Source organism: Balaenoptera borealis (genome assembly GCF_965194805.1).
Source record: "Balaenoptera borealis genome assembly, chromosome: 18".
NCBI classification, from domain to species: Eukaryota; Metazoa; Chordata; class Mammalia; order Artiodactyla; family Balaenopteridae; genus Balaenoptera; species Balaenoptera borealis.
The window spans coordinates 9579408-9605348 of NC_138877.1; the positions used below are offsets into that span (position 1 = coordinate 9579408).

Sequence of the window (25941 nt, forward strand, 5' to 3'; positions counted from 1 at the left end):
GTGACTCTGTTGCCAAAAAATTCAAATAATAAATGCCAAAGACTTACATAAACTAATTTATTGCCCAGTGTTCTGCTTTCATCATGCCATGGTTCCTCCCAATAGTATGAAGAATCCAAGGCTGGCCTGCCCAAGAGATGAGGCAGTTTGGTGATAAGAAGCAGCATCCTTCGTTCAGTAGAAAAGTAACTTGTCCAGGGTCATAGTATCAAGGTCAAAATTAGGAGCACAATAGTTTCCTGATTCCCAGTCCTTCAACTTTTGTTCGTAGGTAACTATAAACATGTGATCATACCTAGAAGAAGGAAAAAAATTTTAGTGTATGTAAAATTTAACTAGTAAGTGTATAAAAAAAACTAATCAAAACTTCTAATTTTGTCCAGTTTCATTGATTTTATAGATTTCAATAACTATACACATTAAATGGTACCTTTGAGCAAAAGTTGATCTGACCCTTATGACTTAAACTCTCATGTTTATTTTTATGCATGAAATTAGGACCATTAATGGGAATATTAGCTCTAGCCCTAAAAAGTACTTAATTTTTATCACTCAGTAATAGAAATAGCCTACCACATCTCAAAAATTTTAATGTAACTATGAAAACGCTCCTTTTGGGCTTGTTAAATTATCATTCCTATGGAGAAGAACCAACATTTTCTTAGTTCTCATTTAGATGGCAAATAGTGTTTGGGGAAGAGTGATGATTAAGATAAATAGAATTGTTTTTTACTTTATTATCTGTGCATTTTTGGTAAATAGTATGTGAAGCAAATGCCATTTTTTACTTCTTCAGAAAGGACTTAATATTTTATAATCATATATTAATTGTTAGCTGTTGTAGCTAGTTATATTGGAGCTGTTTGTATCTCAGTGTAAATAATTTTTCAGGTTGCTGGTGGTATATGAAAATAGGGTAGGAAAGTAGTACCTTTGTGATGAAGGTAAGTGGAAGAAACCTTTCCACATTTTCTCTTTACATGCACGTCTGTCAGAACAGTATTAAATACTAAGTGTGCCTTGCATTTACTCTGCAGAAATTGAGGTCAAATCTTTATATTTATACGTGCAAAATATATATGAACCACAGCATCTCCTGGGTTGGGCTCTAGGTTAATAATATCCAAACATGCAGGCCCTACCTTGAGAGGTTAATGGGAAGAATAAATTAGGTAAATATTGAGCTGATACTAAGCTAACCAGAACCCTGGGCACCGGAAGTTAGAAGCACTAAAATATTAAATACTTTTTTTTTTTTTGTACGTGCACGTTTAGGCTTTTATCTTTGCGAACTTCAGCCTTCCCCTGGTAGCTAGCTGGGGTGGGTGGCTGGACCGGGAGGACCCTCTGTGATGAGCAGGGTTCCTCTCTCCCCCTTTCCCTAATCTGGCCCTGGAGTGAAGGGGGCATTTTGCACTGGGTATTCTGGGTTCATTGCTAGCTGTAGATCTGCTACTGAACAGTTGTCTTCTTCCTGTGCGTTCATTTAATTCTTATAAAAGAACCTGTGAGATAAGCGCTATTTTTCAGACAAGGAAACTGAGACCACGAGGTGTTGAAGACTCTGGTCTCCTATATTGCTCCCCTTCTAATTAATATCCCTTGAATATTTGCTCTCAAAGTCTCCATTCATTTGTCTGGAACAGTGTTGAGGGAGAAGCCCAGTTTTCAGTTCGCCAGTTAGGAAGGTGCTGGGGTGGAGACCTGAGTTAAGGGACACTTTAGTCCCAATTCCTTGTCCTGGTGTCTCAGTGCCCGTTGCAGAAAGGCACCCCACAGATGACCAGCAGACCTACCCCTTTGTTCAGCTTTGTCCGTACAGGTCCTCTAGTTACAGCGCATTTACATCGAGGGCTCAGTAAGTGTCCATCTTTCAACTTGACTCTGAACTTGTCAAACACCCTGGGTGACACGAGCTCATGAGGGAAGGAGGCCTTCCCTGTGAGAGCAGCAAGGGGACGGACTTCAGGCTTGTCCTCTCCTCTTCTCCTGCTTAAATCTTTTAGGGCTTCCCATTGCCCTAGACCAACGTTCAGTTCCTTTGTCATGGCCAGGAGAGATGAGTGGGGAAGAAAAATGGGTTCTGCTGCTGTTTTTTAATGAAAACAATTTTAGGAGACATGATTTTCCTTGTTTATGTCTGAATCTGTGCAGCAACAAGCTGTGCTTTAATGAAGTTCTGTCACATTCAAAAAATTTAAATGTCTTTCAATTCATTTCAAAGAATTATTTGTACTGGATAGTAATGGAGTAAATGTTTTCCAAACTTGCGGAATCTATTTTTGTGAAGATTTGTATACGTGGGTTGGATTATTTTAAGGGAATGATGATTGCATTCCGTGTTTACGAAATGAGCGTTGTGTGCCATCACTTCCTATTTTTTTCTCTAATTTCTTAGCATAGGATAGATCAGCCCAAATTATGCATAGACCAAAATAGCAGCTTGTAATTTATGTCAATCATTTGTTCTTTAGGTTATCTCTAAAAGGCCTCTTATTCTACTGCTTAAAGAAAATCAAAACCCTTTCTCCACAATTGTCTCCATTGATCTCAACTGCTGTCTTTCTAACTCAATCCAGGTGATGCTTAATTTGACTTGGAACTGTTCTTATTAAGAAACAATATATATTAGTAGGGATATAATATATTTAGTGCTGTTTTGGAATTTGAAAGTCCAGATCAAAAATTGATACAGGAATTTTTTTCTTACATTAAGCAATTTTCCTTTGTTTCCTCAGGATGCTGGTAAAACATTTCTCCTCTGCCTCATACATTCTGTGCATGAATGTACATGTCACTCTGTGACAGTAATTACATGTGTGTAGCCACGTGCAGCCATCCACAGGGAAAGGGGGCGGATTCCAGTCCTAACCCAATCAACTCACTCAGATGCTTTAAAATCATTAGATAATGGCTCTCCATGTTGGCAAGCAACCAGATAGTTTGCCTCGCTTTGTTTTCACATTTGTTTTTAATACCACACATTTCGGTCTCCAAAAAAATTGTCAAAAATGCTAAGAAAGGGAAAATTGAATATGAATTAGAGCACAAACTGATTGCACTTCTGTTGCACGTTTTTGTCACAGGCAACAGCCAACACTAGGCACGCATGACAAGTCAGTTCTTTCACTCACTCACTCAGTGTGTGTATTTTGCATGAGGTCTTACCATGTGCTAAGAGGTGGGGGGGGATACACAACAGAGGGGGGACATGGGACAGATGGTTATAATAGGAATCCAGGTAGGATGTGGGTAAATGCCATGGATTGTAAGATACAATCCATGCGCCCTTTACCACCCTCATCCCACTGCCATTCAGCAACCTGGGACCTGGGTGACCATTTGGCCTCTGCCTTCCTGAAACACTCTTGTTTTCTTAGTTCCTGCTGCACCACCCAGGCTATCCCCAGCCCATTAGGTATCTTGATCACAAATAGGCACCCCTTCCTGTGGGTTGAGTATTGGGTAGATGCAGTCCCACACCAGGGTGGACACAGCTCATCACCACCCGTTGACAGCTTGGAGAGTGGAGTTTGGACTAGATGTCCACCCTTAATCGCCCCACTCCCACCCCAGGTCAGGCGTCCCTTATACAGAACACAACCTGTGGGATGAATCAAATTAATGTGAAAAATCATGGCATTCTTCTCTGGGTTCCTTTTAGGTAGGGCTACAGCCCCTCAGGGGACAATTCCTCCTCCAGACTAAAGCCAGACAGGAAGGCAGTGAGTAGTCCTGGAGAGCCAGTGGGGCCTGCAGCACTCCTTTTAGTGATAACAAGGGTTTTAGCACCTCTTCCTGAACTTTCGCTAAAGAGGTTGGTAAGCATGATTCTGGCCTTGCTTGTGGTTAAAGTAAATAAATAAAATTTAGAATAAATGACTCAGGCTCTAAAATTTGCTGGACCTCAATTTTACCAGCCATATGACTTTGACCTTTGGTCTTACTTTATGCCTCTTTAAACCTCCATTTTCTCATCTGTAAAATGGGGCTATTAATAGTACTTCATAGGGTTGGGGTAAGAATGGGCACCTTTAAATGTGATAAAGTAGGGATTTTCAGGACAATATTACTTTTCAACAAATGTAGATGGTGTCATTAATTGTTATCACTGTCTCAGGTCACTTTCCAACTCCCGCCCACCCCTACCTTGATACCATTTCCTGAGGCCTCCCACTTTTTCTGTATTACTGCTACTTTTCTCTCAGCCTCCAACATCTCTGCCTAATTCCTTGCCTAAAGATTCATGTTCTCCTAAGATTCTTAAGGAAGGGTCCCTCTTTTTTACAGATATGAAAGCTGAAATAGTTTTAGTTCATCTTAAATGACAACTGAAGTCTCATAACAAGCCAGGGACAAATTCAGATTTTATTTTGTATTTTAAATACCTCTGTCCAGGTGCCCATTCTGACTACATTTTTCATAAGCCTCCCCCACCCACCTAGAGAGAGAGGAAACCAAAGGGTAAATATGTCTTATCCCAGCTTGCAGCAGGTGTCATGCTATTTGGTTTGCAGGGCTTTCAACAAAACAAAAGGCCTTTTCTGTCCTTTTACAATATATGCTCTCTTTAAAGGTACTCGAATGAGAAAAAAGAAAAAAAAAAGCCTACACTGGACAAGATTTCGGCTTCTAACAGACAGAAACTGGGCTTAGTTGCTGATTCACTCTTCACAGGGAAAACTAGATGCCATTAAACACATTCTTTTCTAAATAGCATTTAAAATTTTATGAGAGCGTCCTCTTGAAATAACATATATGAGTGACATTCTCAGCAAATTAATATGTTTGTAGTAGGATTGAAAACTTTTAAAAGCCAGTTAAGATCTCTTTTATAAAATCAACAGAGAAAATTCTGTCAGCTTGAGTAACAGTATATAATAGCATTTGGTTATTGAGCTGTTTTAAATGTCTCCACCTTGCAATCCCCATAGTTACCATTGGTGTTCAAAGGTGATAGAGCTTAAATGGTACAAAAATGTATTTAACCTAAATTTAAAAGTTCTAGACTCCCTAAGGGTTCATAATAAATATCAAGATAGCTAAAATTTAATTAAGCATTTACTGTATGCAAGACAGTATGCTGAACACTTTCATTCATAATGTCATTTAATCTTTCCAGCAACTCAATGAGGTCAGTACCACTATGGATCCCCATTTTACAGATGAGCAAACTAAGGCTTAGCAAGGTTAATAGCTTGCCCTAGGTCTCAAAGCTAGGAAATTCTGATGAGTTTTGAGAGGCTTTGTGCTCATTAACTCCAAGGCACCCTGCAGCCTCCCTGTTCATTCATTGCCAACCACAGTGAGGGAGGCACCAGAAAGGTGGGCGTGGATATTTTTGTTTTCAGATGTAACAGACATTTTGGTAAATCCTTTGGGTCCTGTTTCACCTGGAATCCATATATTCAAAGTACAGGTGATAGAACTAAATTAGCTCATGAAACAGAAGTCAATCTGAGGAGACTTCATGAGAAGCAAGTGCTGTGAGTGGAGTTGGAAATCTTGGTGGTGGAGTGCTTACCTTTTCTATAAGGAGTCTGAAAAGCTCATTGTATTGATAGGGTCTTAGGGCATTTCAGGACATAGTCCTAAAAGTTCTCTTTAGTGTTGAATTTTTAAAAATTCTTAGTCTTAGGAAAAGTGTACTCTTTCCCTACTATTTCTCAAATGAACTGTTCGTCTGGAAAGTCCTATTTGTGTGTTGATTTTGAGTGGGGGAGGGGTGCTCACTTTTTTGGTGAAATAATTATTAATATAGTTTATTAACGCCTTTGGAAAATGTTAGTCGTAAATGTACTGGGGAGGGGGAAGGACTCATGGTTGATGAGATGCTTAGCCAAATCCCACCTACTCAAACGTAGCCTGTCAAGATTAAAGTTCTCGTTTAATCGTCTAGTCCAGCTAAATAATAACATGAAACAAAGCTAACTGAAATCAGGACACCTGATATCAAGATTTCATGGAGTAAAAAGCCATTGTGCCGCAAGGAATATAACGCTTTGCTTCTTATCTTTTGATAGCAAATAAAAATAAGCTTTCCTGGGCTCGGTGGCTCGTAGAAAAGACAGGCTTGAAGGTCCATTGTGGAGCCTGGCATTCGGTAAACAAGCCTGAGCGGTTCGTACCGTCCCCTTCGGACGCACACGTGGGGGCGGGGGAACGGGTGCCCCTCAAAATGACAGCATTTCTGGGAGCGAGCAGCACAAAGTGCAGCTTCCACTGCGCCCGTGAAAGGAGGGGAGGAAAAAGCCCAGGCCGATATCCTGTTATCAAGCTTTCCTGCTGCAGCGGGGCGGGCGGAGGGGGCTTTTCAGAAAACGTCGCTGCAAACCAGATCCAGGGGTGCCGCTCGGCTTCCTGCGGCGACGCGGGTGTGTGGATTTCGGGGGGCGGACGCCGGGGGAGCCGCGGCGATGCAGCCGCGGGCGGCTCACCGGCGGCCGTTCTGAAGCCGGGAGGTCCCTCCCGCAGCCGAGCCGGGGCTGAGGAGTGGCTCAGGTTGAGCCCGGGGGGCGGAGGCTGCCCTCCCAGCCCATCCCTCAGCCCTGCGGCGGCCCGGAGGAGCCGTGGGGGCTGGAGCCTGTCTGCGCCGCGTCCGGCAGGCCGGCCGAGAGACCCTCCCTCCCGGGGCAGGTGGGGGACTTCCTCGGTGGGTCCCGTACCTGCCGGGCCGAACCTGTAGGCGGCAGGCAGCGGGCGTGGCTGGTTATAGCAGCTCAGAAATGAAAGCAGTGGCCGCCGCCGCCGCCTCTCAGGGCTCGGGATCAGCCCCCAGCAAATAAGGAGCCAGTTCTGGACCCGAAGGAGGAGGAGCGGCCGAGCATCTCTTTCTCCCCGGCTGCTCCGTGTCCTTTAAATGAGGACTCGCTGCTGGCGCTGGAGGTAGATCTGCAGAGCCTCCCTCCCGGCCGCTGACCCCGCTTACATCACTAACCTGTGACAAGCGCATCTCCACGCCCGGTACCTGCTCCCCCGGCGGCTCCGGTCCAGTCCGAGGAGCAGCCTCTTTGTACGTCGCCGACATGGCCAGCCAGCAGGATTCCGGCTTCTTTGAGATCAGTATCAAATATTTACTGAAATCCTGGAGTAATAGTGAGTAATAGAAAATAACCTTTTGTTTGTTTGTTTGTTTGCTGGGTGTTGCCTAAGGTCCGAGAAATGAAATCTCAACTGGACGCATAGGCTTGTGAGCCGAGGAAGTTATTTTTTTTGTTTTTTTGGGGTTTTTTTTGCTTCCATCTGCTATGAAAATCAAAATGTCAGAGACTGAACTAGCTTTCCTGAAGTGCAAAGGCTGCGGTGGAATGACAGTAGCTTTGGTTTGATTAAATTTTCAAGTGGGATGGCCCTTCAGACTCTGGCCAGCGCAGGATGGGGCATTCCAGGCTGCATCTCCTGCCTTGGTGTTTGTTTAATGTGTTCAGGTTTTATTGAAATATTTTGTGAAGTGTGGTTTAATCAAAGGGGTGTGGCAGGGTTTCAGAGTACTTCATAATTGTTTTATTAGGGTATTGTCTAAAGAAAAAAAGTACTTAATAGTCCAAAACCTGACTCATCTTTTTTTTTGACTGTAGAGGCATTTGCAGATTTATTTGATCTCTCCCTGTCCATGTGGATGTTGTTCAGAATGCTATTACAGTATTTGACTTTTTGAAAAATCCTGACGTTTGTGATCGTCCCAATAATGTGCTTTTCTGAAACATAAACAAGTGAGGTGCTGACCGTAGAATCATTTATTAGGATATCAGAATGTTATGGCTTCTGAAGTTCCATTTCTGACCTACTTAAAGGTTTTTGCAGTCAGATATTTCCAAAAGACAACCTCTAAGGCATCATGGATCTGGAATCAAATTAAAATGAGGCCTTCAGGTGATCAGTGATGCCTTGTATTTTCTGAACAGTTTAAAAACAAAGTCTTCTTTATTTCACCAACCAGCCTTTGTACTTGTTTTGGATAAAAGACCGGCTGGTGTTACAGATCCCTAATTGTTTGAAATTTTAAAAAATTTTCCAAGAAAAAAATTTATGTTGTATTCTGTGCATACTAATGAACCTACCTGAGCTCAAAGAGCTGGCGATTAATTATCTCCTACACAAATGACTTGTGGCCAAGATTGTTCTTATGTAAACAACCCGGGCGGGAGAACCTGTGCCATAATTGCTTTGAGAAAAGAGCCAAAGTACCTTCAGCCTGAAGGTATTCAGGGATATTCATCTCTAAATGCTATCCATAGAAACCTTCTTTTCCAGATCATTTTGCACCACTGTATACACTATGGGGGTTGTCTGAAGCTGTTTTTCTACAAGTGGGAAGCCATTTGGGAGTAATACTGTCACCCTAACACAGCATTCCTTTGTTATAGTCATAATTCATTTATCTTGGATTCATTACTTGTGTAATACTTCACACTCAGAGGGTGAATATTCCTTTGTCTGTTTACCCTTTGATTAATGAAAAGAATTTGACATACAAGGTTCTTTATGGAGCAGTTTTCCGATATCTGGAGAGACTTAACTGTTGGACATCAGTGTGTGGTTTTGAATTATTATTTTGAGTACTTTAAGGCCAGATTATTTTCTTCCATCCATTTCTGTCATTGCCTCATTAGATAGAAAATTATGTTGTGACAATCCTGAGGCCAATGGGATTTCTTTTAAAATCTTTCTCCCCTTTTGTCTATTTTCAAATTACTCTAGACAAAGTCTATATTCTCTCCACCCTTCCTAAACTCTCCATGCCCCACCCCCCCAAAGCCCCCTTCACATCAGGAGATGGTTCAAAATGACTGTTCATTTCTACTTTGAGAGTGTCTGGGACACAATTTTGAATTCTTTCAATTCATTCAGCAAATATTTATTCCACACCTACTACATGCCAGGCTGTGGAGCTACAAAGGTGACTAAGACACAGCACCTGCCCTATATCTTAATTTCTTTATCGCAGAAGAGAGAACTTGGTGATTCTCTAGCATGCCTTTGGGGGTCAGAATGTTTTTCAGTCCTTTCTTAAAAGAGGAAGAGGAAATACACCTTATGCTTAGGCTTCCTTAAGCTTGTTGCAACACTAGCATAGCTCTCAGTTTTACATATTTTCAGTGGCAAAAAAGAGAAAGGAATTTGTCTGTGCGGAAGACAAAGTAAAAAACAGGAGCTTTAGGACGCTCAGCCTACTCAGGGCACCAGGGCTGAGAGGATGCACCATGGGGTCGGCAGCTTGTGGGCCCAGCATCACAAGTTTGACAGGTGAGGAAGCCCCCCTCTGCCACATACCCGAATGGAGAATCAGGCCTCTAATTATGTAGTGGTGCTTATTTATAAAAGTACAACAATTAAAAAGCAATAAAACAAACTCTATAACCATGGCTGACTGCTTTGCAAGGTGGTAGTAAGAGGAAAGATGATTCTGTGAGTATTTACAGGTTAAGATTTCTATCTTTTTTTTTTAAATGGCACATTGTAATTTTGTATATATTTGTCTCCTCTGAAGAATTAACAAGTCAATTATATCAGTCATTGCCTGGTGAGATGTATTAGCTTTTCGCTCACTGTTCATTTTGACACTCCCTTCTTCCCTGGCCTGCCCTCTCTGTCAGGCTACCCTTTCATTTTAATGGAGTTGGGAATTCAAATGGCCTTGATGTCTGGAAATAAAATGTCCTTTGTAGACTTCACTGCTTTCCTTATCCGCTTGGACACCTGTCCTGTTGCTTCTTCCCCACTCTTATCCAGGCCTTCCCCAGCTGGTCAGTGATTCTCACAGCTGCACCCCCTTGATGTTCATGGCCATGGCCACCATGGGCCCTCTTCAATTTAACCTGGAATATTGCAGTGGTCTCCTCATGGTTCACCTGACATAGAGCAGCCTGGAGAGGCTTCTGCCAGCTTTTCAAAGACTGTATCACAGCCTCCTCTGCCCCCAAGTGTCGGGGACCACCATACAGGACCCTCTTTGAATTCCTTGTTCGTATTCTCTCATGTTTCTCTATTCCAGCCATAGTTAATCTGCTTCCCCCTCTGCATTTCACTAACTTGCTCTCCAGTCTGTGCCTGTACACATGTCAGCCCCCTAACCTGGCACGCCCTCACCTAGAACACACAAGCTGCAGAACCAAATAGGCCTGGTTCAGATCTCTGATTCCTGCATTTGTGAGGCCTTGGAAAATCGATTAACTACTCTCTGCCTCAATTTTCTCATCTGTAAAATGGAGGCAACAATAATGAATACCTCACAGGAGTAAATGAGGCATTAAGATGTCAAGTACTTAGCACAATATCTGGCACATGGTGAATCTCAATAAATTTTAAAATAATATTAATGTATTCCAGTGCTTCCCTTTCTTCTAAACCCACTTAAAACCAAACTTAGACCATTTTTCACCTTAGCATTGACAGCCTCTCTGGAGTATTCCATGAATAGTCAGCATTCACTACAGCCCCTGCTTTGGGCCATTCTTTTTTCTAGATTTACTTTTTATCTTTACCCCTTTTTCCACCTCAGCTTCTAGTGGACTATGCCTACCTTCCCTAAGTACATACCTTCCAGCAGCGTGGGAGATGGCCTGGGAGTATTCTCGGTGGCAGAAAGTCACCGTGGCCTTTCAGGTTTACTACAGAAAATGTTTAGAGCAGATAGTTCCAAGCTATTTCATGGGAGAGGAGGGCTTGCTTTGTATTGATGCACAGAGCTGCTGGGTAGGCTCTCCTGCTGATCTGAAACTTCTAACCGGCGTTCCTTGGGTTTCTATCCATCCCATAATGACCAGTGAACACGGGGCCCAGTGGATGAAGGGGCATTCGGGGTCCATTCAACATCTCCATCTTTCCAGGGCAGGACAGTTTGTATCTTTCCTACAATGTTGACAAACCTTGCTACCCCATAGAGAGAAATCTTTGAATGCCTGTTAACGCTTCCAGGGAATGAGAATTCCATTGACAGACTGCTCTGGGGAACTGAACAAGCCCCTGGCCTGTTTTGGAAGGGACTGCTGTACATTATAAAATGACTCATGGTGCTGTAGAAAAACTTGCTTTAGTGGAAGAATTGAGTGTGGCATTTTTCAGATACGCTGTAGTGAGGTAAGTCATGGTGGTAAGGACAGTATTTCTGTCCAACGTAGAAATGCTGGTTAGTATATGGTAAGCTCTGGGGACGAAGAGAAACCACGTTCAAGTAAGGATTGAAAACATGTCCGATTCACTGCAGAACACTACTCATTGATCCCTATTTATGTCACCAGGATACTGCAAAGATGCTATGAGAAAGCCTTAAGAAAAATCTCAAGATGTTAGCTCAGTTAGTTTTGTAGAGTTGGTTTAAAGAAGTAGAAAACTGAAGAGGTTAACCAAGTTGCCTAAGTCCAGCAGAGCAGTACAGCTCAAGTGCAAGCACACGCACCTCATTCTTCTAACAGTGGGGAGCACCCAGCACTGTCCCAGGCACTTAGAGGAGAGTTACTCCCGTGTTCCTGTAGCCATGGTCACCTCTGCTGAAGTTGTGAGAAACGGAACCCCAGATCAATACCCGCTCTAAGTAGAAAAAGTTGATGTATCCTGGGTTTATGATGGAGGAAAATATGAGGTTTTTATTTGCTTTTGTTTTTTGGGGTTTTTTTGGGGTTTTGTTTTGGCTTTTTTTTTTTGGTTGAAATGCATGAACAATCCTAGAATCTAGAATAGCAGTAGCTGCCACAGTGCCTGAGGGCCCACCCTGTGTCAAATGTTATGCTTGGTAAATTATATGTAGGGCAAACCACATCACTATTTGTCCAAACTGAGACACCTTTAAGAGTGAAAGTTAATAATTATGCTGGGACACTAGGCATAAACGGGGACTGCCCTGGGCAAAGGAGGCCATATGACCACTCTGTTTATTATCTTTACTCTTTCCAGTAACCCTGCAAGGTTACGTATTATCTACATCTTACAGATGAAAATGAGAAAAATGAAAAATGAGAGTTGAATAAGTGGTTTGCTCAAAGCCAGGATGGTAGTAAGTGCCATAAACCCCTCCCCCAATCCAGTTGATAATCTCATTTTTTAAAAATTACCCATAGAATGAGCAAAGGGTCAAGAACACTTTGGGGACTTTAGTGCTTTACAGGTACTTTCATTCTTGTTGGCTGATGACACTCCCAATTCTTTGCCTCCTCCTTCCCTGTCTACCTCTGAAACCACCCCCTGCCCCGCCATCTCTCTCAAGACGCAGCGCTGGAGAATACCATCCCCTTAGCACAGACCTGTCTGAAAGCCCTAAGTATTAACAGCTCTTTACTCTCATTATTAAATATAATATGCAGCCAGTTCTGTGCCCTATGGTCATTTGATTTCACACACACACACACACACACACACACACACACAAAGGATTATAGTAAAAAGGTACATTTCTTCTGGTAGAATATTTTATGTTGATTACCCCCATTTTTAAAAGTACATGTAAATACTTAATTAAATAGCTCAAATAAATAAGAATATATTAATGGTCTTCTTTTAGAATTGTCCTTTGCTTATCTTGTTGGGGTTTCTCTGCTCTGTTGTGTTCTTTTTGGGAAGCAGTAGCAAACCCCTAATTATCTTCAGCAGTGAGAACAGGGAGACTATTTCCAGGGATGCTGGAAATCTGTCTATAATTCGGGTATCTCATTTTTACCTGATAGCTCTGGTTTCCACCATCATAAAACCCCCCACGAGACTGGCCACACAAAATGATTCAGTTTCAACTTCTTTGCCTACTTTTGCATGCTGCTTGCAGAAGTTGCCAACAAGAACCAAAATAGTCAGAAAGGCAAACAGCAGTAGGCAAGAAGGAGAAATGACCTGGATATTTTTACAATGCGGGAACAGCCCAGGATATTTGAGAAAGTTGCCAGTATTTAGATGTTTCAACTGATATAACATGCAAATATGCCCTTTATTTAAAAGACATCTGTTTCAAAACAGTTTAGTACCCATGACTCATTAGTTCACTTTTGGGTACAGTTCAAGGAATTGAATAGATTCCATGTGTCCTGATCATCTTATTAGTTACATCTATATTTTTGAGCCCGGTGAGATATTCAGAATGTGCCGGGCTCAGAAGTAAGTTTGGGCTGATGAGAAATGACATTTTCCTTGTGTTGGAGGTGTTCTATAGATTGACAGCCCTGAATATAAGCCTTTTGTGCAGGTTCTTTGTTAGTACTAAACCTTAAATGTATTTAGTGCCTTGTAGTTTGCTCAGCGCCTTCAGACACCACATTACCTCATTTGATGAATGAGATGCATTGATTCTGAATAAACTAGCTTCTTCTTAAATGTTCCTGGTTTGGGATGAAAAGGCTTAATTCTCCCAAAGTTCAGCTTCTGTGGTATGAGATACCCATACGGCATCACATAGGTATATTTTGTGAGGTTTCAGATCAAATGAACAAATAATGATGTTAGTCCATGGTCTTGACCTTTGAATGGGACTTTTTAAGTGCAGTATACCTTGGCATTTATCTCATAAGATATACAGAGGTGAGTCTGTCCAAAAAACATATGTATTAAAAATTCCCAAATTTATTTGTACCCTAGCATTTCTTAGTCCTCTTTTTTTTTAAACACTTAAACATTTCTACTTTTTCGCAACATGGTGCCTTTTGGGAATCACCCACTATTTGCAGATGACCCCAGTGCAGAAGGTTTAGCAGGCACCGACTTCCTGGAGAGTGGCATTTATGGAAAAGATAGTACACAGCTTTATCTCTTTTTTTTTTCTTACTAATCTCTCTCATTTGATAGATCCCATTCATCATATTCATTTCAGTATTGTTCCATTGTAGAACTGTTGGCTATATGAATAAAAGAATCCTCTTTCTTTGAGCTGAAATGTATCTCCCAGTTTCGGAGGAGCAGTGGGAATAGCCTTTTCCATTAGAACATCTTTACTTACTTTTCAATGCTGCCTTATACTCAAAAACTTACTATCTTAGCATCAGCTTTTCTTGGTTATTACTCCAAAATGTCTTGCTGCTTGACAGTGTCGAAGACGCAACGCAAACGCTATGCGTTACTTCTTTCTTGAGCATCTTCTGTGCACTAGACACTCTGCTTTGAGAGCTTCGTAGCTGAATCAGACCTGGATCCCACCATCAAGGGTCTCAGAGCTTCCCTTCTTCCTTCCTTATTAGAGTCAGAATTCAGGACTATTAGTGCAGAAGTTCCCAGGACTAGGAGAGGATCCAGTGATATTTCAGAGACACTGTATGCCCCAGAGAATTTTATTTGGGAGGATGTGTTTGATAGATTCTGTTGACTTTAACTTTCTGGATTTGTACTTTCACTGCATCAGAGAACTATTGGAAGCCTGGTGTTTGCAGGCAGAGTCCTGTGAGGACATTTTCCAATATTCCTCCTAGCAGGATGGCTGAAGGAGAAAAGGAAATGTAAATTATTTACTCAGGAACACTTGACCAGATGTCAGTATTTGGGAGAGCAAGGGTTTCAGATAGGCATTCTTTACCTTAGAAAAATGTGAAGAAGAGTTACGATGTTTATCAGAATTTTGGCGTGGGACTAATTTAAAGCCATTATACTTCATTTGGAGTGGTCCTCTCACTCTTCAGCATATTTGGGGGATTAGAGAGAAGGACTGTGTATGTATGTGTATATGTGAATTATATATTTCTATACGTTGTTTAATGATCATATATCTCACCTATGTTCTTACAAACACTTCTTTTTACAGAACATACAAGCACAAGCATTTAAATGTTAGTCATCCAAAACTCCAGATGCTAAGTAGTGAAAGTTTATATTCTGCCAGCATATCAGGCTCTGTAATGAGTCTGATTTTGGTTTAATTCCTTTCTACTGTTTAGTCATTTGATGAGCTGCAGATGGAAATTTAAGCCAAAGCCATAATATTTCAGCCAGTACTTTTTATGCTACTGTAAGGACTTGTTGTCATGTCAATTAAAGGGAGTTGAAATCTTTTTCAAGAAGACATTCAAATCTACATTAAGGGCTTTTATCAACTCTAATTTGATATACAACTCTAATTTGATATACAACTCTAACTGCCTCTGCTGTTCTAAATCAATTGCAAAGTGCAAAGTAGTTTAGCAGTGGAAGACAGCTTTGAAATGTCTAGTATTTCTCGGCTAATGCCACAAGCATAACATTATGGAACTATACAATTAAATCTCCATTAAATTTTTTTGTCCTAAGCTTAAGAAACACTAGGCTGACTTCTTTGAGTCTGGATTTAAACAGGTAAATATATATTTTGGCAGCCATGAAAAGGAGAGGGTATTAGATTAACTAGGGCAGTACTTTAGTAAAATTCCATTTGAATGCTATATTTATGTAGGAAGGATTCAGCAAATCAGTAAAATGATTTATTATGTAACCGTCAAATCAATAAAATGCTTCAGTTGTGCAAATACAAGATTAGGTTTTCCTTCCCTGTTTTTGTTAATTTTCTGTGTGTGACCTTGATCGTCTCCTTCCCTTACTTCCTTGTGTGAAAGGAGCAAAGCTGACACTGTCTCTAGCTGTTTTGTATGAAGGGTTTTGAATGCCTCCACTGAAAAAAGAGGTTTCTGTAAACATTGTAATACTTGTCGGTTATTTCTCCTGCCCCATTAAAGCCAGACCAAAGGAGGGTGAGCTGTACATTCTTGAACTTGACTGATAAGTAGAGACCAGTCTCTGACTTTCTAAGCTTGGTCAGTTTCTTGGACTAGCTCGCTCTTCAGTATTCCGAATAAGAAAAAGTTGTCACACTACACAGCCTATCGGGTTCTTTCTATTGTTATTTTTACAGCAAAGTGACTGTGTGTCTAACTCAGTGAATTTGAACAGGGTTGTCTCCAATCTGAAGTGTGGCATTCTTGATCCAGAGACGGGCATTTCTTTCTGCACAGTAAGATATGGTGTTTTTGGAGACTGCTGGCATTCTGGAGGTTTTATAACATAGGATCGTACAGCCAGAGGATACGCTCCTAGGTTTTGGTAGATATCGTGTTTCAGTTAAGCTATGTTGAAATAAAGTAGTTCGTAAGGATGCAAGATGCTATTAAAAAATCTGTCTGAAACATCGTTTGGTTTATTATACTGTTCACCTTTACTTAATGCCTGCAGCTAGGTAGAAAGCTCTGTGGCAGCTTTAAAGAATTGTAAAACTAGAAAAGTTGCTCAAGATAAGCATACTGCCTATGACTTTAGCAAATTATAAGCAGTTAGTTTAAAGTTTGCAGGTTGGAGCACCAATGAGAAGATAAAAAAAAAAAGACACCTGCTTTTTCTTAAAAAAAAAAAAAAAAACCTGCTTTTCAACTTTTAGTTTTTGAAAACCACATTTTAAACAAATCTTCACTAAAAATGAGGCCTTGCAGTTGAATGACAACATGAACTTAGCCTTAGTATCACTTGTACTATTTCAGCGCCCCAGAATTAATCTTTTACTTTTCTTTTTTTTTAATTGAAGTATAGTTGATGTACAATATTATATGTTGCAGGTGTATAATATAGCGATTCACAGTTTTTAAAGGCTATACTCCATTTGTAGTTATTGTAAAGAATTGACTATATTCTCTGGGTTATACAATATATCCTTGTAGCTTTCTTTATGCATAATAGTTTGTACCTCTTCATCCCCTACCTCTATATTGAGCTTCTGTTTTTCTAATGAGAATCGTAGCTTCCTTGAGGAGTTTATAGAGAAGCCCACCCCCTATTGGGCCACACTGGGTGTTTGGTCTCCCTTCCCTCATGATGTGAAAGTGGCCCTGAGGCCTGCCCTCGTCTTTTTTTTCTAAGACAACCTGTCCTCTTTCTGTTTTACTTGACTGAATACAGTTGCAAGCAAATAGGAAAATGAGACATTTTAGTCTTCTCATTGTGCATTCCATTTACTAAACAAACCCCCAGTCCTTATCATTATGGGAAAGTTAATCCTAGTTTATGCCAACTGAGGTATCAGTTTTGAAGGTGTTTTAAAACGTGGCCCATTTTCAACTGAGAAAAACTATTTTTTTAACTAACAGTTTAAATGTTTGAACTTTAAGAAAGGTCACAATTATGAATGAGAATGAAGATTCTATCACAGTTTAAATATCCAAAAATCTGTTTTACCTTAGCTTCTTTTCTTTCTCTTGTTAACTGTTCTATTTGCCATTTCAATGATTAGTACCATTTTCTTAGGGGGGCAAAGGAGTTGAAATTCAAATTATTATCATTGTAATTAGTCAACCGCTTTACTTATTTAAGAAAAAAGGAAAATATATATATATAAATTGGAAACTACTGAGTAGGATTCTGAAGATCAGTGACTTTCATTTCTAGATCCTAAATCCTTCTTGTCACAACTCCAAATACAGTAACATACCTGCCATAATGGTATGGTTAGTCATAGAACTAACTTTGCCATCTAGTAATTTGAAATGTGTCATTTTAGGATGCTTTTGCTATACGTAATAGGATAACTTTATAATGGCTGAAAGAATAAAGACTTAATTAGCTTGCCTAACCACAGCCTGGATGGAGCTGGGAGGTTCTGAATGGCTTTAGAAGCTGGAGGACCCAGACCATTCAGTCTTTAGACTTGTCACTGCATGATTACAAAATGGCCACCTTAGTTCCAAATATCTTTGCTTTACTTAAGAGGAAGGAATGAGGCCCAGTTTAGGTCTGTCTTCTGGCAGGAAGGAGAAGATTTTGCTGAAAACCCCGGCAAACTTCCTCTTGCAGTCCTCTGACCGGAATTGGGTCACATGCCAATTACTGGCAAAGTTGAATGGAATTACCATGTTGGCTTCGACAAATCATGATGCATTCCCTGCACTGGGGTGGGTCCACCTTCTGTTAGACAAGACTTCTACCTGGTACCTGAACAGAATACTCTTTTACCAAGAGAAAAGGGTAGCAACCAATAACAACCCCCATAAAATATAAACTGTACAATGGTAGATGACTATTAATCACCACCTGTTGTTATATAACATCGCATTAAACGCAATAATAGTAGCTGATATTTATAAGCCCTTATGACGTATCAGCGCTGTATTAAATGCTTTACCTGCATCATTTCCTCGAATCTTCACCGTGACCCAACTGGGCGTATACCATTTGTAAGTGACAGAGCCGGGAATCAAACCTAGACTCTAGGATAAACACTAAATTATGCTACCTCTCATCATTATTTGTAAGATAAAGATATGGATTAACAGTAGGTGAAATTGATGAACCTCAGGTAGGAGCAGAAGTATATTGACATGTAAGTCCTAATAAGTTACCTCAGTGGTGTTTGTCAAGAAGCAGTGGCAAAGAGTTCGAGAGCACTCAGAATAAAAATTCTCTATCTCTTTGCCTCCAGTTTCAGGAAGAGGAGAATTTTCTGATGTTTTCTTTCTTATGCCCATTCAATAAGAACTTGAGTCTGCTTTTCTTTTTTTTTTTTTTAAAGCAAATTGTAAGGAAGAATATTACTAGATCAGAAACTTGAGCCCTTGAAGATTGTACCCAGTTCTCAGCTGAAAGAGAAAAAAACCAAAGGAATGTAATAGGTTTATTAAAATCTGTTGTTAGATTAAAATGAACAAATACAGTATTAATTTGAGGGCCATCCGACAGTAGTAGATGAAATACCCTTAATCTTGTCATTACCCAAGAATGACAAAATGTTTTCCTGTTTTCAGATATTTCCACTTATGTAGAAATGTCAGTATTTTCCAATGAGGTTTAGATTTCAATCTCATTGTTCAGATTCAGCTACTAGTTTGAAAGGGCCTTAGCTTGACTCACTTTACCTATCCACGGCCCCCATAAGCTAATCTTGCAATGGTCCAATAAGAAGAATTGGCTGTGTTTCAGCCAATGTGCTAAGCACTATCTCATTTAAACTTAAATCAAATCCTACTGAGGCAAATCTCATCTCATAGATGAAGAATCCTAAAGCAAATAACTAAATAAATCATACACACATACACACATAGAGACTTGCCCAAGGGAAGTGCGTGAATAAGTACTGGCACCTGGATTCGATTTGCTTCTGGCTCTGGAGCCTCTATTCCTGTTGGCAGCCCAGCAGGAGTCATGCCCAGCCCCCTTCTCCTGTGATGATTTCCCACCAGAATGTTTGAAAGAGGCAGGTCCTCGCTTGTTCAGCCCTCGGTGCAAGCTTGCAACTGTGATTCAGTTGCTGGGGGAACTTCTGGAATGCATGTTTCTTCCTGAAAATAGGAAAAATTCATTCTTTGCCACTCTGATTGACCTGTTGCATCCAGCCTTTGGACACGATCTGTATAGACAGCAGGAAAAAAACCCAACAAAACCCTACTAAATTCTAAAACCCAGAGATGACTTTAAGCTGGACATGGATCAAGTTCCCGCTCTTAAGGAGAGGATTGTCTAGTGAAGGAGACCTACATAAATCAATAATTACAATCAAATATGACCAGGAACCAACCCCGTGAAAGATGAAATGCATCTCTGAGTAAGAGTGACTATAGTTTGTACATAAATGTAGCCCCCTGACCCCAAAGGCCAGCTTTTCTCTGTTATTTCCCTGCTTTGCTGATAGTCATCTCCAAAGCTGAATCTTTTCTCAGCAGCCTGGAGAAGCTGTGACTCCACCTCTCTCCTCCAGGTCCCTCACTGTGCTCATTTTCCTCATCACAGATACTGCAATTTCTCTACTGGTCAGGCCCAGGCAAGAAACTGAGTCCTTTTCAACCCTTCTTTGTCGTTCGTTGAAAACATGGCTGAAACTTCTTGTGCTTCCCTTTCCACATCTGGATCTCTGTCACCATCACCTCTGCCACAGCCTTGTTCCAGGTCTTCGTCACCTCCCATCTGGAGCATCAAAACTCTTCCTCTCCAGACTTTCTGCTGCCACCACCTGGCCGCCTTTCCAGGACGCTCTGGTCCTTGCCACATCCTTGAGTGATGACCTTCACCTTTGTTCTTTTAACTGTGTGCCGGCACTGAGGGTGAGGTTTCCACAGGCAGGGTTGGCACGATGTCTATGGTAGCAAGCGCCCCGAATAATTAAGGTGTCATTATGAGCTCAAAGTCATCATCTGAATTCATTGTCTTGACCGTGTATATCCAAAGCGTTTGTTTTGGTAGGTTTAAGAGTTCTGTAGAATGCAGAAATGGACTCCATCTCTAACCCACACTCTGTAATCCCAGTCATGGCCCAGGGGTGGGATGGAGGGTTATTGTAGTGCTGGGACTGCACTTTAAGGTAAAAGGAGTAACACATACTCTACTCTGTGCATTTTCATGCTGCTGAGATTTGAAGAGTCTGGATTTGACGGGCATGATGCAGAAGTTAAGGAAAAGCTGGCCTAAAGTTAAGTAAAAGACCACGATCTAAGTGTAATTATCTGCTAATAAAATAAATGAACTCAGGCAGAGGATCTAACTACTCATGGAGTGTCCACACTCCGATGATGGAAGGCCCACTCAACAATTCTCAAGTGTCCCTTATACACAAAATAACAGTCATCAAACTGGCCCAATGAGCTCATTAAATATCATATTGTTCTGCCAGATAAGGCTCTTGTTTTAGGGATTGACTCAGAGACTGTCACTTCTTGGGCCAGGAGAATGAAAGTACTCTTCAGGCTCTGGGAAAAAGATAGAGAGAAGTTGTGGATAGAGGATACTGTTCCTAGGCCATCCCTCCCATCTCAGTCTGTCTGACTGGACTGTGTGTTATATTGAAAGATGACTACTCGGCTGATTTATTCAGCAGTGTTTCCATGAAGTTTCTGCTATAGACCCACACAATGGAGAGGAGGTTAGAATGTTCTTTCTGGACAGGGTTCAACTAACGCCAAAGAACAACCCAGGCTTGATGGTGCTGGGCTGGCAAAGTCACGCGTGCTCAGGGCTTGAGTCCAAGCCTCCATCTCCTTCCTTGTAAGTGGAAAGTAAGCCACATCCAGAAGAGTCAGCCAGGAGTGTCATCCCATTTTATTTGCTTTTATTTTTTTCTTGCTAAAAACAGAAGTGAATCACACTCTTCACGGAGCCCTGCTGCCGAAGGAAATGATGCAATGCTGGTCATGTGGCACAAAGGAAAAAGGCCCATTATGCAAACCTAGTTCTTCATTGTGTTCTCGTGTAAGGAGAGGTTCAATCCCCACGCAGGGAAGCAACATAGAACTGGGATTCTTTTTTTTTTTTATAGATTGAGAAACTGATTGGAAATTGAATGCAAACTAAGACCACTTGACTGTTACTGAAATGAATAGCCCAGTTTGCTTTTTTTTTGTTTGTTTGTTTGTTTTAAAGAAATTCACGTTCTTTTATTTATTTATTTATTTATTTATTTATGACTGTGTTGAGTCTTCGTTTCTGTGCGAGGGCTTTCTCTAGTTGCGGCAAGTGGGGACCACTCTTCATCGCGGTGCGCGGGCCTCTCACCATCGCGGCCTCTCTTGTTGCGGAGCACAGGCTCCAGACGCGCAGGCTCAGTAATTGTGGCTCACGGGCCCAGTTGCTCCGTGGCATGTGGGATCTTCCCAGACCAGGGCTCGAACCCGTGTCCCCTGCATTGGCAGGCAGATTCTCAACCATTGCGCCACCAGGGAAGCCCAGAACTGGGATTCTTAAACGTGGATCCTTTTTCTACACGGAGGAACCATGTTTTACTTCATTTTTGTCTCCTTTTTATTCTTCTGCCTTTTCCCATTGGATTCATTAATTTTGATTGTAATACAAAGTATGGAAAGAATTGATTTAAGCTTGTTTGATTTACTTTTTCTGTATGATTTGGGATAATTATGAACATGTGCTTTGCCTCAGCCCCTAACTTGCTATGTGACCTTGAGCCTAAGGTGCTTCAACTCTGATTCTGTAGAAAGGTTTTAATATACATCATATATATCTTCATAAATAAAAGGTATACATGTATATTTAATATGCCTACCATAAAGCCTTCCTAATTAAATGAGTTAATGTTTATGAAATGTTTAGTATACAGCCTCACTATTGTAATTGCTTGATAAATGGTAGCCATTATTATTATGAATTTATCTAATGAATGCTTGTCTAAATTCCTCTGTGAGTTAATGGTTTTATCATGTTTGCTCATTGCCAAGACAATAGGACAGGGACCCAAGAGTCCTGGAGTCTCTTTGTGCCATCTTCTTGGCTTGGATATCTGGTCTTTACCACTCCCTATAGCAGACATTTTGGTAAAGAAGTATGTTTGTGGAACGTCAGAAAATAAACCATCTGAAGAGGTCCAAGTTGAAATACCTTCCTTTCAAATTCAGAGTTGTGTGGAGTGACTGCTAATACAGCAAGGTATTACTATGTGCTACAGTTGCAGCCTTTCCTGTAAGTGTCACATGAATTAAACCATAAGCACATGTTTTTTTGGACCTGAGCCAAAGTCCTCTCCCAAGTGTGAGTTCAGTTGTCACCTTCAGGGTGAAGTCTTCTTTGATTGCCCCACTTCCCCTGCCCTTTCTACATACCCCCATTGTAGCAATGGTCACATTGTTGTGTAAGCATGCTTTGTGGTCTAGGTCCCTCCTGGGATAAGAATCCTCTGTCTGTTCATCATTATATTCCCCAGACCTTTCGGGGCACACTGGCTCTTGTTAATAAACTGTCAAATGTTGACAGAGTGAATAAAATTACCTGAATGGGTGTGGGAGGCTTATGGCCAAACTTAACTAAGCATTTATCCCATCTTGGATCAGCCCCCAGCAAGCAGTAACAATGTTTTGTATTTGGAGGTTCTTTCTTTTACTCCAAGCAGTAACTCATCATCCACTCTCAGCTATAAAGTCTCTTTCCTTCTGTGACCCTCACCTGTTTTCTTGGAGTGGATTTAACCTGTTAAATTGCACCTTTGTGGTCACAGAACTCAGGGCCGATGTGTCCATGAAACTCATAATGAAGTGACAGTGAAATAATTATGTAGTAATCAGCCAACTTCAGGGAATATTTCTGTGGTGGGTTTTTTTGTTTTTGTTTTAAATCAGTGAACACTGTCAAAGATTGCTCTCTATAAAAAAGTATTAACTTATTCCTACATTCGTCGAATTTAACTTTACTTTTAAACCTTCCAGCCACTTTTGCCAAATTGGAAGAAAACCATTCTCAGTGAAATTACTGAGCTAATTTAATTCTTTACTGATCAGGGTCTTTTTCCATGAGAGGGATGCCGCTGTTTCACATTTGGAGAAATTGATTGCCTTAGTAGAGAAAAAGTTCTGAACCCAAAGATTTCATCATGATGCTTATGGTGGATGTACTTGGAACATCGCCCCAACTGGTCATGCCTGAATGGGCTTCAGGAAGTACCTGCAAGTGAATCAACAGTCTTCCCCTTCTCTTCTTCTTCTTTTTTTTTTTTTTAAATTACTAGCTACTTTATTTATTTATTTATTTATTTATTTATTTATTTATTTATTTATTTATTTATTTATTTATTTTTAGCTGTGTTGGGTCTTCGTTTCTTGCGAGGGCTTTCTCTAGTTGCGGCAAGCGGGGGCCACTCTTCATCGCGGTGCGCGGGCCTCTCACTATCGCGGCCCCTCCCGTTGCGGGGCACAGGCTCCAGACGCGCAGGCTCAGCAGTTGTGGCTCACGGGCCCAGTTGCTCCGCGGCATGTGGGATCTTCCCAGACCAGGGCTCGAACCCGTGTCCCCTGCATTGGCAGGCAGATTCTCAACCACTGCGCCACCAGGGAAGCCCCGCTTCTCTTCTTATAAATTATTAGATGCCTACTTGAGTAGGGCACCCGGCTGGATAGAGCTCACTCGGAAGGCCTACCTCCTGCCTTCTATGGGCTTTACAGTCAAAGACAGCTGGCTTTGATGAAAGGAGAGATATAAGGAAGTCACAGAGAACAAAAATGCTGATTAGATAAATGTTCTATCTGTGCCAGGCCTTTTGCTTGGACTCAGGGATACTGACATAAATAATCATCCAGAGGATAAAGTGATTCATCTTTTTATGTGGAAGAAGGCAGAGCCTGTGACATTTGAACTTGAAGAATGCCACAGAAAAGAAGGGAGGGGGCAGAGGGAAGATCATGATCAGATGCTGGGAGGTATGAAATTCGTGGGTTCAGGGAGCGACAGCTGGATCACAGGGTCCCAGAAGGAGAGTGATAGATGGTAGCCATAGACAAATGGGGTCAGATCATAAGGAGCATTCATGAGCTGCTGAAGGGTCTGGGCTTTACCCTGAAAGCATCGGGCGAGCCCCACAGCTTTGTAAAGCCAGGAGCAACATGGTCAGATCCCAGCTAATTCTGGGAGTCTTGGCTGAAAATGGAGGTAGAGAGGATCTCTGTGAGGAAAACCCAGGAAAGAGATGACAAAGACTCAAAGCCAGGTAGAAGGAGAGGTGTTGGAGGGGAGGGAACGGTTTCAAGCCACTTGCCTGGGATAGAGTTGCCAGGGCTTGGTGTCCTCCCTAAATCTAGCCTGTGCTTGATTTTAATGCACGATATGAACATGTATGATGATGTAGCTCATGCAAGCTGCTTAAAAGAGAGAGCAAGAGACGGAAGCAGTTACCTGAGGAACAGTGTTTTGGAATTATACGTGGAACAGAAGTTGTGCTCTTAAAGTAGAGTATTTGTGTTGAAGCTAAAAGGTGATGGTGGAGTTAGCTCTTGACAAAACTCATTTGATTTACTGCACCAGAATAACAGGCATTTTGCTGCTAATGTATATAGCCTCTGTTGAATTTGCTTCATGGTTATTCCCAGGTTATAGATTGACAGAGGTTTTATTTTGTTTTATTTTTCAATAAAATGTAAAGTTTAGATGAGCAAGTGACGTTGAATCATTTAAATGTACAAATAGGGCTCTAACGAATGCCGCATAGCCCACTGGAATACTTTGGGATGGTTTGAGGGTATCAGTTCATCTAAATTGTCTAGCCAAATTTTGTATGTGGAAGTCTCCTGGGAAAGTGTAGTGTAATTTTCACAGGAAGGCCATGCATCAGGAACAGTCCCAAACAGAACAGTTCTTAAGAAACAAGGTTCAAGATGATCTCTGTTAGCTGCTTTTTGTTGCATCCGTAGCCATACATGGTTTGGTCCTGCTCAGATAGACAGGACCTGCTCTCACTTTCCTTTCTACCTTCTAGGAAGAGCAGTGTGCTTTCCAGGCCCATGTGTACTTCTATAAATTGCTCTAGGAGAAAATCTCTCCTAGTCTTAGGCAACTTGATGATGACATATCTTTCTGTGTTTTTGTGCCAGTTCAAACTAGGCTAGTTGAATCAGATTCTCCCAATGCCTCCTCCGTGCCCTTACGTGAGGAAACTTCTGGAAGTTGTATTAACTTTTGTGGTCTGCCAGGCATGGCAGTCACTACTTCAGAATGCCGCAGAGTGCTCTGTAACAATTAATAAGTCATGGCAGGTGGTTCGTCATCACATAAGAAAGTAAGGCAGACATGCACCTAGTTTGTCATAAAACAATACTGTAAACCTTACGCCTATAACTGTCTTGCACACTCAATTCTCTGAATTATAACTTAAAGTTATAATTGTGTATCCGCCACATACAGTATTCAGGAAGACGCATCAGCATGTGAACAAGCTCTTGAAAAGCTCCCTAATAATGAGGATTATTTAAGTAGATGAACCTATAGCAATAAAGTTGGGACAGAAATAATATCGATACTTTAAACGGAGAAGTTATACAGTAACAAAACTCCACTCATATAGATACATATTTAAATATTTCCATCCCTTTCCAGTCTGAGAGCTCAAAGTTATTGCATCCCAGGATGTAATTGGGTGAGGAAAAGAACTGTTTCCCTTTTATTTGGTTAAGGGAGGTTTTGTGGTACAAGTCGGATTTGTAAAACGTCTTTGAAAGAGAAGATGTGTTGGCAGGATTGGGAGGAAAAGGTATGTCAAGCAAAAAGTGTGTAGTTGGAGTGAAGAAGCAAAGGAGAGGAGTGGTGGGGTGGCTGGCCAGAGCA

At 41.2% G+C, this 25941-nt stretch overlaps 1 protein-coding gene across 4 annotated transcripts in view; it reads left to right on the forward strand.

The window, feature by feature from the left end:
- The window catches only part of FRY (FRY microtubule binding protein), a 329207-nt gene that overhangs the window by 70075 nt on the left and 233191 nt on the right, over positions 1-25941 (forward strand). For 2 of the 4 annotated variants that reach the window (XM_082366279.1, XM_082366281.1), the window contains exon 1: positions 6904-7095. The exons of the other annotated variants lie outside the window; for them this stretch is intronic. In XM_082366279.1, coding sequence (XP_082222405.1) covers positions 7026-7095 — 70 coding nt within the window. In that variant the 5' untranslated portion in view covers positions 6904-7025. Of the gene's footprint in view, positions 1-6903; positions 7096-25941 lie in introns of those variants that run through there. 4 annotated transcript variants of the gene reach the window in all.